Source organism: Hylobates moloch, unplaced genomic scaffold (genome assembly GCF_009828535.3).
Source record: "Hylobates moloch isolate HMO894 unplaced genomic scaffold, HMol_V3 SCAFFOLD_8, whole genome shotgun sequence".
Taxonomy (NCBI): domain Eukaryota; kingdom Metazoa; phylum Chordata; class Mammalia; order Primates; family Hylobatidae; genus Hylobates; species Hylobates moloch.
In genome coordinates, this window is record NW_026652283.1 from 124,801,646 (window position 1) to 124,818,849 (window position 17,204).

Genomic DNA, 17,204 nt, shown 5'->3' on the forward strand with positions numbered 1-17,204 from the left:
CTCGCTCTGTTGCCCAGGATGGAGTGCAGTGACACAATCTTGGCTCACTGCAACCTCTGCTTCCCAGGTTCAAGCCATTCCCTTGCCTAGGCCTCCCAAGTAGCTGGGATTACAGATGCCTGCCACCAAGCCTGGCTCATGTTCATATTTTTAGTAGAGATGGAGTTTCACCATGTTGGCCAGGCTGGTCTCGAACTGCTGACCTCAAGTAACCTGCCCGTCTTGGCCTCAAAAAATGCTAGGATTACAGGCGTGAGCCACCACGCCTGGCTGATTCATTATTTATTGTTGTAATTTTGTCTTTTTGAGAATGTCACGCCATTGGATGTATGTTCTATGTAACCTTTGAGATTGCAAGCGGAAAAGCCAAGTGGTACAGCCATTCTGGGAAATAGGTTGGTAGTTTCATATGAGGGTAAATATACATCAATCATATGGCCCAGAAATCGCACTCTTTAGTATTTACCCTAGAAAAATGAAATTTATACCATGTGAATGTTTATGGTAACTCTATTCATAGTTGCCAGAATAGAAGCATTGTAAATATTCTTTGACAGGGAATTGGAAAAACACATCTTTTTACAAAAGAATTATACTCAGTACTCCCAAAAGCAAACTATTGATACACACAACAACATGGGAATTTCACTGGGTTATGTTGATGAAAGATTTCAGAGTCAGACTTAGGTTTTATCCATCTGTAGTTTTGTTTTTGTTTTTGTTTTTTGGTTGAGCCAAGCCCTCGCTATGTTGCCCAGGCTGGTCTTGAACTCCCGGACTCAAGTGGTCCTCCCACCTCAGCCTCCCAAAGTGCTGGGATTACAGACATGAGCCGCCACACCCAGCCCTTAACACGTGTATTTCATGTAGATTAGAATAGAACTATTGAACCATTTAGCAGGGTCCAAAGGTAAGATTTGTTCAGAGATGAGATTGTTCTTGTCTACACAGTAAAATCACAAGTAACCAAAACGTCACAAAGTTACTGTATCTTATGGTTGTAATTAAGCTTTCAAGAACACTCACACATTTGCATTGGAAAGAGTTTAGTTACACTCTCAAAGAGTTAAATGTACTCACAAAGTGCTGTAGTTGTAAGACAGGAACAAATACATAATCAAATGTCATTTCCTTCATTTTGGGTTAACCACTTCACATACTTGAAATTAGAGAAATAATCACTGTTGATTTCAGTTCAACATTGATACTGACTGCAACCAGACATATCAATGTGAGACAGCAGTATCTTCACTGAAATCTGTGCAAAAGATCATAGAATTTTAGGTCTGAGGAATTCCTTCATGGTGGATTAATAAAATTCTCTTGTTTCCTAGATGAGGAGCCTGGAATAGAGATAAAATGATTTAGCTAAAATCACAGATGAATTAATGACAGAGCCATAACAGATCTCCAAATGTTAAGCCCTTGGTATGCTGCCTAAGATAACACTAAGATTTAAATCATTATTTGGAAATATCCCTATAAAATTTAAACATGTAGCTGTATAATGAATACAATGTCGATTAATTTATATTTTTATTTATTGATTTATTTTTAAAATGTGTATGTTATTTACTACAGACTAGGGATAAAGCCATTTCCCCTTAGGCTAATTGATATAAACAAGAGTTAAGTTCCTACAGAATATTACTGCTTGCAAAAAGCATGACCAAACTTCTGCATAAAGACCAAAACACTCCTAATATTAAACATTTAAATAAATGTGAGCTATACACACTTTTAAGAAAGATTAATGAAAACAAGTAAGATTACTGTTTACCCAATTTTTGGTGGATGGATGAGTGACAGTCATAGGGGTGGAGGTTGGTTACATCAAGGGATAAATAAATGTTTGTTTGCCGAGAACGTTTTCAGGAAAACCTCCTCCCCGCAGTGAGGTCAAAAACATTTACACATGTGACAGCTCCCTGAGCACTTTCCTATTGCATTGCTTATTGTCCTGCATTTGTATGATTATCATATGCTTGACACATTTTTATTTGACATCAATTTATATTCATTCATTCATTCCTTTTCCAACTAGCTCATTAGCTAATGCCAATAAACCTCACATGCACAGCTTTGGGATGTGGGAGAAAACCTGGGAGCAAATCCAGGCAGACATGGGGAACATGCCAACTCCACTGATACGGTTTGGCTCTGTGTCCCCACCCAAATCTCATCTCCAATTGTAATCCCCATAATCCCCATGTATTGAGGGAGGGACCTGGTGGGAGGTGATTGGATCATGGGGGCAGTTTCCTCCATGCTGTTCTCATGATGGTGAAGGAGTTTTCACCAGATCTGATGGTTTTCTGTTTGACAGTTCCTCCTTCACATGCTCTCTCCTGCTGCCTTGTAAGACATGCCTTGCTTCCCTTTCACCCTCTACCATGATTGTAAGTTTCCTGAGGCCTCCCCAGCCATGTGGAACTATGAGTCAGTTAAACCTCCTTTCTTTATAAATTACCCAGTCTCTCGGTCTTGGATAATATCTTTATAGCAGTGTGAGAGTAGACTGATACACCCATACAGACACCACCCCTGCTAGGAGTCTGTCTTCTTCATCAATGTTATAATGAAATGACATTGAACAAAATGACTTTATTTGAGCACCTACTGTATTTAATCATAGCCAGTATCTATTTTATTTTTCAGTTATTATTATTTTGAAAATCCTGTTTCAAACAGATAAGCAGTTGCAAAGGGTAACAATATTGCTTGCTTCTTTGTTTTAAAGAAATCATTTCTCAGTGTTAGCCAATTAGCAAGCCAACATAGTTCTCAAAACCTGAAAGAGGAACAAAAGTTCTTTTGTTTTAAATAGTTATAAAATAACATAAAAATTTAAAAATAAATTAAAAAGTGTTTTTACTGTATGAAATTTTTGTAAGTTAATTAGCTTTAAGATAACTATAATAAGCTGTAATTACAGTTCTTCCCATAAATATAACTGTCACATAGCAGGCTTAAAATAAATTCCAAAATGAGTAATAAACATAAACCTGATTTGACATTTGATTGAAAGCACTTTGTGCGGAATCTGGCATTGCGCTTGCTGACTGTTTCATGCAAGTGAACAAAGTAATATAAGATTAAAGCAAAGTTCAGCACAGAGCTTAAGAAGTTAAATATATCAACCTAGAGGTATGTCTGAAGTGCTTGAATAGACAGCGTAAGTCTTTTCAATGTGTAAGAATTGTCTACATCACAATAATGTGTTTAATAAGTTAAAATCAAGTCGAATGTCTAGGGGAGATGAAATGCCAGAATCAGGAGACAGAGTTAGGAGCCTACTTTGGTGGGGTGGGTGTGAGATGATCAGTGTTCAACGGAGAGGTTGGAAATGGGGAGAAAACAATGGTGTGAAAAACATCAAAGAAGTATGAGGAAAATAAACTCCCCCAGCAGTTGCTTCTAGTGGCCAATGGCTGGTGACGTGAAAAGAGTAACAAAAAACTTACGAGATTTTGAGAGGCAGGTATTTCATGTTTTGACTGTCCTAAATGTTTTCCCCCTTATAGTTATGAGTAAAGTTATCTGCTGAGAACAGAAGAAATAAGGGCTTGGAATGGGCTTGAGAAAAAATGGTGTTGACTTAGGGCAATAACAGATGGCAATAGGAAAAATACACTGACTATAATTCAGGAAAAAAATGTGTCACCATATGACCAGTGTGAGTCTGGAAATCATATATATATATATATATATATATCAGTATAAATCAGCGAGTTCTTCATCATCTTTCTTTTGCACACATACGGGAAGATAGAGAGTGGATGGTTGGATTGATCTCGAGTTGGGGTTTTGTAAGAGATGTGACAGATGCGTAGTAGGCTTTAACACAGTTAAGGCGCTGGAAAGACAGAATAGCAGAGTATCAATCATGTTGTCCAGGCTGGGTAGAAAAGTGACCAAATCATTAGTAGAGGTCCCCAAGAATTGGGGAGTGTGTTTCAGAAAGTACACACTTATTATAGTTAAAAGATACTGCAGTGTGGTCAGAAAGAGGGGTTAGGTGCCTAAGTTTGTTATGATAAAGAGTAGCAAGGTGCAAGGTATGAAATCACTGGTCATACCTTGATGTCATACCTTGCAGTGGAGTGGAGAGAAAAGTTATTGGGTTAGAATTATCAGACTGCCCACAGGGAGCAATGACGACAAGCCAGGGACTACAGGAAGGGAGAGGACGATGATGGACAGCGGTAGAGTCATGTTGCATGGTGGCGTAAGTCTCGAAGTCAAAGCGGTGTAAAAGAGAGAAGCGAGTGGTAGTGGGGAACACAGATCAGAAGGGTGCTGACACCACCTCTAAGCCCAAAGGGAGAAGGGAAAAATGCTCTCCTCTACTCATTTTGCATGTGAACCAGGTGCCATGTGTATGTTAACATGTAGGGAAAAACTAAGGGCTATGCACACATTCTTCTTTAACTATACAGTATTAAAACAGTACGTTTTCTTTCCTCTTCCTTCTTCTACCCAAAACCATGAATTTGATTTAAGATACATATTTTTCCTTTATATATTCACTTACCTTAGGGAATAGTAACAGAAAGGAAGGAAGGAAGGAAGGAAGGAAGGAAGGAAGGAAGGAAGGAAAGAAGGAAGGAAGGAAAGAAGGAAAGGAAGGAGGAAGAAAGGAAGGATGGAAGGAAGGAAGGAATGAAGGAAGGAAGGAAGGGAAGGAAAGGAAGAAGGGAGGAAGGAAGGAAGGAAGGAAGAAGGAAGGAAGGAAGGAAGAAAGGAGAGGGGAAGAAAGGAGGGAGAGAGGGAGGGAAGGAAGGAGAGAGGAAGGAGAGGGAGGGAGGGAGAGAAGGAAGGAAGGAGAGAGGAAGGAGGAAGAGAGGGAGGGAGAGAAGGAAGGAAGTAAGGAAGGAGAGAGGAAGAAGGAGGGAGGGAGGGAAGGAAGGAAGGAGGGAGGCAGGGAGAGAGGGAAGAAAGGAAGGAGGAAGGAAGGGAGGGAGGGAAGAAAGGAAGGAAGGAAGGAAGGAAGGAAGGAAGGAAGGAAGGAAGGAAGGAACTAACTAAGTCAGATTCCAAACTTGATATACAGAAAGGCCTGCAACTGATACTTACGGAATATAATTTGTTGTAATTGCATGTGGAACACTTACCAAAATTGACTGTATTTTAATCAAAACTGCTAATTTCTGACAAGGACTGGTATCTACACTACAATATATGAAGAGAGTTTTCAATATTTAAAAGGAAGAAAAGAGAGACCTCTCATTAAAGAAGATGTATAAATGGCAAATAAACACACGAGACAATGTTTTACATCATTACCAGTTAGTTAAATGCACATAGCTATTAGAGAAGTGCAAAAATATGCTGACAACACCAAATGCCTATTGAGAATACAAAGGATTTGGGGTGCTCACACATTGTTAGTGGGAATGTGCAACCAGTCTGGGGAGAAATTTGGTAGTTTCTTTAGACACTAAACATGATTATACAATGCAGCTATTGCCCTCTTGGGCTTTTATCTCAGGCAAATGAAGATTTACGCTCACACAAAAACCTGCACACACATGTTCACAGCAGCTTTAGGTGTCATCTGCCAAAACTAGTGTCAGCCCAAATAAACCTTAACCAGGTGGATGATTAAGCAAGCTGTGGTATATCCACAACACGACCTACTAACAAGCGATAAAAGGGAACAAACTATTGGTATAAACAACAACTGGGATAAATCTTCTAGGAATTAAGCCAAGTGAATAAAATCGAATCCCAAGTTGTTAAACACTGTGATTTCATTTGTATGATTTTTTTAAATGAATAATTTAGAGATGGAGACTGATTAGTGGTTGGCAGGGGTTAGGGACAGTGAAGGGGGTGTAGCAAGAGGGGCAGCAGTGTGATTTTAAGGGCACAGCACTGGAGAATTTGGAGGGAATGGAGCTGCCCTGCATTGACTATGGTGGTGGATTCAGGAGCCGAGACATGTGACGTATTTGTGCAGAGCTGCATGCACAAATGCACATACAAAATATGAATAAAACAGGGAAAGTTTTAACGAGGCTGGTAGGTTCTATCCATGTCAATGTCCTGGTTGTTATGGTTTTGCAAGATGTTACCAGTCAGGGAAACTAGGTAAATAACGCATGTGATCTCTTTGTATTATTTTGTATTACCTACCGCATGTGTCTACAATTATCTTAATAAAAATTTCAAGATTTTAAAAATATTAATCATCCCCTCTTTGTGTTTATACACTGTAAATTCTGTGTAGAAATGGAAGTAAATGAAGCTACTACAAACAATAACATGAATACATTTCACCAACATAATGTTGAACAAAATGTTGTGTATAATATGATTTCATTTATAAAAAAAACTTCAAAGAAGATGTAAAACTGATAGTTTGGCAAGATGGGAGGAGACGATGGTGACTGGGAGAAGGTACAAGAAGGCTTTGGGGTGTTGGCAATTCTCTTAAGAGTTGACCTCTGTGGTGGTTCACTTTGTAAAAATTCATGGAGTTAGACATTCATGATCTGTGTGCTTTTTGGCTTGTTACGCTTCAATAAATGTATGAATAAGAAAGAAAGAAAAAATCTCTCTTCAAACAAGCCAACAAAACAAGCAAATGAAAAAGAACAATCTTGCCAGCAAAGACAAATCTTGAGAAAGAAATACATATTTAGTTACCGCACATCATTCACAGAAATATTTTCCTTTTTTCAATTTGTGTGTAACATTGCATGAGTTACTCACACATAATGACAGTTGTTCATCTTCCTTTGAAGAATCCGGTGCTCTGTGCTGCCTAAGGTGAGGATGTTGGGTTGATAGACAGATGATATGATTGATGGGGCAAATCATATGCTCTTATTCCTGAAACTACTTTGCTGAAAGTCAAGCTTCCTATTTGATTAGGGACATTTGTTGTGGTTGAATTGATTTTTTTCTTACACTTTTTCTATTTCAACATGCTTTTCTGTCAGCATGTTGAGTTCAGTCAATGGATTTTGTGTTTCTTTTCACTGGCTGACAGCAGCCCCTATGTGACTGTTTTGTTAATACACAATGAATGCTTCATTGAAACTCACATTTGGTGTGACCCAGACATTAACATGCAGGGGGAGTGTTCAATAAATGCTGCCAAATCTAGTTCAGCTATGCATGCTGTTCTTTTCAAAATTCTCTTAATGTATAATTACCTATAACATATTTTAAAAGGAGAGTTTGTGATAAAGTTACATACTAGTTCTAGACTAGACAATGAAAACCTTTTGTGAATGAATACATACAATTTCTTGTGATAGAGATGCTTTCTCTTGCATGGCTGGTGTTGTGCAATCCTACAGCAACCGTGCACATCTCTAGTCACCTCAGATGAACAATTGTCCAATATTTTTTCCAGGACTGTCCCAGTTTTAACACTGTTACTCCTGCACCTGGGGAAGCCCCTCGGTTCCAGGAATATGGGATGGTTGATTGCCCTAAGTTGATTTTTTAAAAGAAAATTCACAAATTGGCAGCCATAGAATAGAGTAATTTCTGTAAAGCACCAGTGATAGTGATGTTTGAATATTAATATAATGGACAAGAGGCTGTATAGTCTTCGAAAGAGTGTCTTGCTACCTGTATATCTAGGGTTTGGCTGTTTAAAGCAGCAAGACCCTCCTTTCAGGTGGAAGTCGATATACTTGTTGCCTTGCATAAAAGCTCTGACATTTCTCTTCCATGCAGGCTCACGGGCTCCAGTGTTCCTGATCTCATCGTCAGCATGAGCAACCAGATGTGGCTACATCTGCAGTCGGATGACAGCATTGGGTCGCCTGGGTTTAAAGCTGTTTACCAAGGTATGATGAGAATACACTTAACGGGGTTGGAAGTTAGCATTCCAACAGAGAGCAGAGACCATTCTGTATTGGTTAGGTAGAAGTAAAATCAACAAGTCAAACAATGCTGATAAATAGGAATCATGATGGGAACTTCCTTAAAGTCTGCTAACACTGGCTTTTGTGAATGAGAATGTTTAACTTCTGAAAACTCGGGTTGCCATGGTGTGTGCTTTGATTATCCCAAAATAAAGAGTGAGGTGAAGTATTAGGTGTAAGCTACGAAATGTGGGCATATATGTGGATCTTTTGACCATATCATATTGCCTGGTGTTTCCCACAACCGTTTTTTATGTGAGCAAACATAGAAAAGACAATATAATGAATCTGAAAAGACTTACGATTATAAATTTTTATAAGGCAAATTCAAATATTTGAAATGAAACTCCTGTGCCTGTCATTGTTTTTGAGCTGGTTTACAACTTTACAAGTTATAGAAAACTGACAGCAGTGCAAACAATTTCTGAACCATTGAAATGCAAATGAATTCCCTGTGAAAGAGATGCAATTAATTATTGTCCTGTGGATATTGATTACTTTTAAATTGATTAGCAAATTTATTTCAGTATTTTTGATTGTCTATATATTTGTGATCTTTGGATTCTCCTTTGAAATAGTTTTTAAAATATCTTGCTGGTTCCTTCATTAGTAACTGAGTTCCTTAAAATATTTGAACTGATAGATGTGTATGTGTATAGGTAAAAATGAGAATATTTATCTGGAGCTGTTGGAATTGAATTTTATTCTACTTTTTGAATTTGAGTAAATAGGCAATATGTTCTTATTTCCCAAGTTTATACCATAGGAATAGTTTTAGGAGCTGAAAAATGTAACAAGAATTTATTACCCATGAAATCAATGAACAAGATACTAAAAAAGTATCCACCAATCCTAAATCAACAAGCATGGTAAGGGACATTGTCGTGAGTCCATGTGAGTGAACACGCCACAGCATGGCTGCTCTCTCTCTCCCTGTGGGCTAAAGGGTCACCATGTTAAAGGGTCCTGTAGTGAGTGGGCCCACCCAGGAGTATCCTCATCTACAAAGCATAAAATAGGTCCCTCCTTGCTGACTCACGGGTTGTGGTGGGGCCTTAATGACCCTTCTGAATAAGAAATACTACAACAAAAACTGTATATTTACATCCCATTCAATGACTAAAACTACAATGCAGAGGCAACTGCAGAATACCTCCTGACATTTGAATTTTTAGACCTGACCTTCAATTGAACTTTTCTGTGACCGTGCAGTTATTGAAGAAATTATGGTGGAGATATAGTATTTTCCACATGACCTGCATTTACTACTGCCTTTGGTAGAATCTAAAATCATCATTGAAATACCAGACACTTCCCAACAGGGCAAATTGTAGTAAATTCATTTCGGCAGCATTGAGATACACATCATGAGGTTTATGGTACCAGGAATAGGAGAGGAGCCTCGTGCCCAAACTGCATCCTTGACTATGAAGAGACATAAATAGTCCCATTAAAAGGTAAACATTCTTCCATGTGTCATATTTCACACTGAATGACCACACCACATTAATTATAATTACATTTTACCCTAATTAGTGCTGTGGTAAGAGTCTCAGTAGCCACCCATGAGATGTCATAAAAACGTGAATGGCCATCAGTCCTTGAGAGGTGGCCAATTCAATGTCATGTATTATCTTTGACAAAAGAATAGTCCAAAGGTAAAAAGGTAATTAAAACCCGTAACTAATATAACATTTGAGGATTTTAAAAAATTAAGAGATTATAACAGTAGAAGACATTCTAAAAATGCACATTTACAGAGTACTATATTAAGCTAACAGTTGAAGACAAAGTGAAAATCACTTATAAAAGTGACCTTTATGCATATACATAATTTTATATTATTTGACTCAAAGCATAGTTGTTCATAAATTACATTATCAGAAAAAACAGGCCAGGCAGGGGGGCTAACACCTATAATCATCGGAAGACCAACGCAGGTGGATCACTTAAGGTCAGGAGTTCCAGACCAGTCTGCCCAACATGGTGAAACCCCTATCTCTCCTCAAAATGCAAAAAAAATTAGCTGTTTGTGGAGGGTGGGCACATCTGTAATCCCAGATACACAGGAGGCTGAGGCAGAAGAACCGCTTGAACCTGGGTGGTGGAGCTTCCAGTGAGCCAAGATCATGCCACTGCACTCCAGCCTAGGCGACAGAGTAAGACTCCATCTTAATAAAAGAAAAAAATATATCAGAAAATATATACAGCATATATTTACATAGAGTTAAATGTTCTACATGTTGATGTTGCCTGACTTTCACTAACATCTAGTGTTAGGAACACAGGCTGTGGAGCTGGACTCCCCTCAATACTGGTTCCGCTGCTCAGTCACTGAACCTTAGTGTAAATTATTTAAACGCTTTGTGTATCAGACTTATCATTAAAAAAAAAAAAAGTCATAGTAATCACAACTGCTTCATAATTTTATTGAAAAATCAACTGAGTAAAACATGTAAGGCTCATAACACATAGAGTAAGAACTTAAGAAATGCTAGCTCTTATTTCTGTTTGCATTTTCATTTTAATTTTGAGATTTTTCTACAAACATGATGTTTTCATTATATAAACAATAGTGTGCACAGTAAGACATGTAGACCCAAATGAGGGGTGTTGAGATGAATTATAAGCACCCCTTCTCTCCAGCTTCGAGCTGAGCCAGTTAACTTCCTCGGAGGCAGCAGCTCTCCACATTTTCCCATAGTCTCCCCAGAAATTTGCAATGTGTGCACTCTCATACCTGGAGTCACAGTCAGTCCCTCAGACTACAAACCCTAGACAAACTGCTATGCAAGAAATGCCACATCATGTTATTTTAACATCGACTTGAATTTCTGAGACTCCATCCTAACAAAGTAGCTATCAGTTTAAGCTCACTCATTATCGAAGGCCACCCATGTCAACCCTTACTGACCTAACAACTCCAACCTTGACAAGAAATCCAGAATAGCCTGAGTAGTGTGAAATATTTCGGGGACCCTCAAATCTTCGGATCACACTTCTTACCTAAGATGTTCGTGGTCTCTTCTACCTTGGGCACTGTTGTCTCTGAGAAAATCTCCCTGGAGGATGCTTTCCTGGCACCCCCACTCCCCCCTGCCAGCACACACGGTAATGGTGAGGGGGCTGCCTCAGGACACGAGGACCAAGAGGACCTTGGGTCCACTCTACCCACCTGCGGCCTCCATCATCCCGGGCTCGTAGGCTTGGGCATATGTGAGATTTCTCCATTTGTGCTGTCTCTAACTCCGCAAACACAATCCTCTTTCCTCCATCCCCTCAAGATGCCTGGAGGGTCTACTCAATTAATGGACCCTTTTAGAGGCATTTGTCAGAAAGCAAGTGGGGTGGAGAAATGAAAACCAGGGCCTATGCATCCCCTGAAAATTACAGTGAGTGGAAGATAGGCAGGGAGGAGCTCAGAGACTGAAAAACAACAGGGGTCCCTGCTGGCGAGGCCCCAGCAGCAAACACAAAAGAACAATTCAGAGAAACAAACGCTCTTGCCAGACTTCAGGTGGCATGTGTATGTTATACGGTATGTCTTATACATATTCCCTCATATATGAGCACGTGCATACATATGAGCATGTGCGTATATCTGTAGCTATTTTATACATACACGGAACGTATTATACACACAGAGCACGAGAGAGAGAGTGTGAATTGATAATTTGCTCTAAGGAAATTATGGGGGAAAAATGCAAAGTTTAAAAAACAAAGAGAGCTCTTGAAGGAGATCATGTTAGGTGTCAGAAAGTGACGGGAGACAGGTGAGGTTTGTTTAAAACCATTTTACAAATGAAAATACTGAATTAAAAAAAATCTGTTCAAAAACCCAAAAGCTAAGAAGCAGGATGTAAATAAATTATGGTAGAGCCATATAAGGCAACACTGACCATTCATAAACTCTATATGGCTAAGACATATTTTTAAAACAAATTTTACATATAGAATTTATATATTAATTTGCTATATATATAGATTCTACCTATGTATAATTTATATACTTATAAATCATTTATATATTTATAAATCATATTTATAATAGATAGAATCCATATAAATAGTGAATCTCAGAATACTATATAAGAAAAGATAATGTGAGTCCAGGGCATAGTTTCTCCACTTTATATTTGAAAATAAAATATATATTATATATCAAAGCAACTGATTGTCAACAGAAAATAACGAAAAATCCCTATGCTCAATTCAAAGTTGGGTTCCCTCCTAACCCCTGCGGCTTCTAGCCATGAGGAAGTTAACAAGAAGCAAACTTGATCCCTGGATATTTTTGTAAGCAATTATATGTTTGCTATTGTAGTGGTCCCATGTTTTTATGGCTTCTCTGTCTATAGTAAAGTGAGTTGACTCTGAAGCATGTTTTGGTCCAAAAAAAAAAATTCAGTTTGAGTTCATCACACAAGTTGAGGAACTGCATCTCCACAAATCATGTTTCATGTAATTTGCCATAGCTATTTACATTCTAGCAGGGGGTAAATTAAAGGGACCTATTTTGGGCCAATACTAAGAGTTATTCCAGTAAAATTATTTGAGTTCAGCATCACCATTTCATAGAAGAAACAGAATTGTCTCCTATGTCCGATGAATACATTGATAATAAGAGAATGGAAATTAGTGTAGGCATCTCAGTCTGTAGCCCAGGGTCTGTGCTCCTAGGATGAATCTGGAAGTGAGGCCGTGTGTTATACTGAATACAGGAATGTAGGAGATGGTTCAGAAAGCAGCATCTTTACCATTCTTAGCAGACGGAACTTCTGAGACAGCATTGATGTTATGTAATCTTGAAGGTGCTTCTCGTCTTACATGTTTGGACTGGCACAAGTTACTCAGCCCAGTCTCGCCCGTCTTCACTAGGTGAGCAGTTATGCACATTGAAAAGCATCCAAGTGCAATGAAGGTGCCCGGTGCAGTCCCTGAACCAAGGACAGCTCGCTGGTCCGTGTAGAAAGTGAGCTCATGCCCCTGTCCTTGTGAGCACGAAGCCAATACGCTACTCAAAGTCAGGCAAGACAGTGCCTGCCAGAATAGTGGAGTGACTTCTAAAACCCTAAAGAGAAGGTGAAGCTGCAGGAAGTGGCTTCCAATAACCTTTTGTTTGCATGTTGTGGGAATGCCCAGTTGACCGTCACAAAGCATTTATAATGTGTACCTCCTTTTTCACAGCAGATACAGCCTTATATCTAAGATGGATTTAACATTTTTTTCAAGGGCTTGACTTAAATCTATGACAAATTACCCTTTTTCTTGGAAGCAGAGTCTGAGTTGGCGATATGTGTAGGGGAAGGTATTGGGAGTGTGCTTGGAATCGTCTGTAAGGCAGAGAAGGAAGTGGAGTTGAGTGGAGGGAGAAGTTGAACGGTACCCAGTCATGACAGGTGCACAGTTAGTTCATTCAGGTTGCCGTAACAGAATATGCAGATAGAGTTGACTTAGAGACAATGGAATTGTATCTCTCACAGTTCTGAGAAGTCCATGATCAAGGTAGTGGCAGATTTGGTGTCTGGTGAGGGTCGTCTCCTGGTTAATAGCTGGCGCCTTCTCACTGTGTCCTCATGTGGTGGACAGGGCAAGGCCACAAGCCTGGGCGTCCTTCACAAGCGCACTAATCCTGTTCACAGGGGCTCCACCCTCATCATGTCATCACCCTGTAAAAGCTGGCCCATCTCTGAAAACCATCAAATTTGGGGTTAGGTTTCAACTTGGGAATTTGGAGGGACACAGTCAGACCACAGCAGGTGCTTAGATCAGAGGTCCTCAGCCTTTTTGGCACCAGGGACCGGTTTTAAGGAAGACAGTTTTTCCGTGGACTGGGAGAGGTGATGGTTTCAGGGTGACTGAAGTGCATTACATTTACTGTGCACTTTATTTCTATTATTACATTGTAATGTGTGATTAAATAATTATACAACTCTCCATAATGTAGAATCAGTGGGAGCCCTGAGCTTGTTTTCCTGCAACTAGATAGTCCCATCTGGGTGATGGGAGACAGTGACAGATCATCAGGTATTAGATTCTCATAAAGAGCGTGCAGCCTGGATCCCTCGCATGTACAGTTCACAATAGGGTTCACACTCCTAGGAGAATCTAGTGTTGCTGCTGATCTGATGGGAGGCAGAGCTCAGGTGATAATGCTCCCTTGCCTGCCGCTCACCTCCTGCTGTGTGGCCCAGTTCCTAACAGGCCATGGACCAGCACCGGTCCCTGGCCTGGGGGTTGGGAACCCTTGCCTTAAATGATACTACAGGGAGGTCTGGAGCTAGGATGGCCCTGTGTAGTCTTCTAAACTGAAGCACTAGGGCCAGGCTTGATGCCATTTACCATTGACGTGGGTGGCCCCCAGGGAGGGACCAGAACACTGCTTGGGGCCGTTCCTGAAAAGAAATGCAATGTGGGCCCCCAGCAGCTGGGGGCAAGGCCTGGGTTCTGAAGAGAGCGCCCAAGTGGTGCCCTTGGGATCAAATACAGCCCAGCACTGACACTGTTCAGTCCTCTCCATCTGGAAACAGCTTCTCCAGGATTCTAGCTGGCCTCGTTTCCTAGGAACACATGCAGTACATACTCACTGCCACCCTCCTGTCCGGCCCATCTGAGGATCTGCCTCCTTAGCTGCCCTCTCAGCTGGGCTAGGTGGCTTCTACAGCAGGGCGATGCTGACCCCAGTCCTCACAGTGCCTCAGTCTCTGCTCACCATGCACCACTCAGGTGTGGCTGCTGGGCTTGTCCGTTCTATCGCACATAAGAGAGTCCCCGTGGATAAATGGTCCCACTCATCTGTATTGTCTCAAGGGGGACAATGGCCCCAGCTTTTTCTCCTCATTAGGGCCAGTCCTACTGCAAGGATGATGCTCCTTCCCTTGCTGGCGAGGACTTGGGCATGAGGGTCTTGAAGGCACGGGGCCACAGGCATAGCTTACAGTTTCATGGGGCCCTTCCTCTTCCTGCTGATGAGACAACTCTCTGTGAGAAGCAGGTTCTCTAGAACCACGTAGCCTAATTTGAGAGATCGGGGAGCAGAGATCTCAATCAATTCCTGGGATGGAGGTGAGACAGCTACTCCTGCTTCCCCTCCTTGGTTCCTGGCCCCATGTATTCCAGTCTCTGAGGACTGACCCAGTATTATGGCCGTAGATTTCGGTCGAAGAACACATCCAGAGGACAGCAGCCCATCCTTCGCAGCATCCTCTCCAAGCTGGCTCGTCAGCTATGCCTTCAGAAGCGCGTTCCGTCATTCTATCCAGCAAAATCCTTCTGGACTACGCAGTCTGTGGCAGGAATGCTGGGTCTCAGGGTCGGTAGCCCTTGCATCTTCTTTACTCTAAGTTAACGCCTTTGTTTGAGAGTGTCCCTGAGAGGCGTGCAGCTATGAGCCCACTCTGGCAGCCTCAGTCCTGCAGGGCGACGAGGGCCGCATGTGATGGTGAAACCTGAGTCTGCAGTGAGTCCCATGCGAGGGAAAGTGTCCTGCCACGTGAATTCATGTGATATAAATTCGAATTTCCTCTCAACGGGCTTTCCTGAGGACTGCCATTCAATTTAATACACTAAAGAACAAACTTATTGTTACTGCCCTCCACGTCCCTTGAAACAAAACTAGCCCTTCCATTCTTGGGACCGCAAGTGGGTGTATCTGCGTGGCTGGTGCTTAGCTCTTTGCTTGTAAAACAAGCTTCCTGACCTGGGACTCACATCACCCCGTTGTCTGTTCTTACCCAGAGTGCGGCATCATTGTCTAGCAGCCGGAGAAGGTAATCTCCCTATATTCTTTGAGAATTTGGACAACAGATTTATAATTATTGTTTTTGTCTTATTTCTTCTCTGCGACATTGGTGGTGGATGATCCTGTTCTCATTTTCTCCATGAATTTCTGTCACTTCCATCTAGTAAATATCCTTCTATGCCATCCTCCTTTTTATCTTCTTTCTGTTACCCTTAGACGGCTTCCACACTGTCCCCTCCAGGCGGCCTCTGTAGTGGCCGAAACTTCATTTCTCCTTGCTACTAATCTCTTCTATTTCACCCACACACAGTGGTCCAGTCAGAATTATCTTTTTTAGAAAATGAAAATAGAGAGTGTTCCTACACGGTTTCAGATTGGTTGGAGCCTTCCCATGGTCCACAGAATATTCTGTAAACTAGTTTCCAAATTCCATCTTCATCTCTCAGCACGTCCCACATATACTTCATGTTTCTCCCATGAAACTTCCTGATCTTCAAATCTTCCTCTCTTTTTTCCTCCCTTTTACCTTTGCACACATATCTCCCCTCTCAATGATCATTCTTCTGTGGACTCACCATGTAGATCATTTGCTGATCTTCCCGTCTCACCTCAGAGATTACTTTCCCCAGTAAGCGTCACATCCTAGATTATGTGATCTGCTCCTCCACAATCCTATAACACTCTGAGCTGCCTCCATCCCAACAATTGTTTAATTGCGTCTCTTCCCAGGAGACAGACGCTCTGGGAGTGCAAGGATCTCTTTATGCCCCGCACTGGTGCAGCCGTGCACAAGCTGCAGGCGTATAGCTGTGTCCTTAGAGATGTGCAAAATGTGAGTGAATGTCATAGCCGATTTCTGGACTGTTTAGATTTTTGTAGCATTATCATGGGCTATTTAACGCTTATTAATAACCTTAGGCCCACTCTAGTTTTTTTGTTTTTTTTTTTTTAAGTCTTAGTTTAGTTTTTAAACATTTGGGGAATTGTACCCACTAGCCAATGAGTGAACACAGACTGTTTCTGGTTGTTGATGCTGCTCTGATTCCTGGACCCAAATCTGTTCATTTGTCGACAGCGTCATTCTTGAGAGCTTGAGTCCCTGAATGATGACTTTTTGGGACCCAGTTCCTGAAGTATATCTGGCACCCTCTCTGGTTCTCTGAGTCCACCTCCTCTGGACCGTCCGAGAGTTCCCCTTCAGTGGCAGGTGCTCTGCTGCTATTGGTTGAATTCCCCTGTTGGCAAAGGGATGCATTTCTGCACAGATCTCCCATGTACCTGTATTTATGCTGTTCTCTGCTCTCATCCGTGTCTCGGTCTGCAGCATGCCTGGAGATCACCAAGGGGTCTTCACAGATGGAGATTCAGGTCAGGGTGGGCTTAAAAGTGCATATTTCTGTGACACCGGTGCTGCATTGCAAGGAGGTTTGATGAGAAGGATCCACTGTGCAATTCCTGTAATACTATGGCCTCTCTGTGTTGTACCCTGTGTCCCATGTCAGCCAGCGAGGTGAGGGACACACCGGCCTGTCTCTCCTCACCTCATCCTGCTCACTCTTGTTCATGAGTCAGCTTCT

The 17,204-nt window shown here is 41.2% G+C and overlaps 1 protein-coding gene across 1 annotated transcript in view; it reads left to right on the forward strand.

Moving 5' to 3' along the window:
- Positions 1–17,204, forward strand: part of CSMD1 (CUB and Sushi multiple domains 1) — a 2,040,038-nt gene that overhangs the window by 1,520,342 nt on the left and 502,492 nt on the right. The window contains exon 12 of the mRNA XM_032158987.2: positions 7,696–7,808. Within this exon, the coding sequence (XP_032014878.1) occupies positions 7,696–7,808 (113 nt within the window). The remainder of the gene's footprint in view (positions 1–7,695; positions 7,809–17,204) is intronic.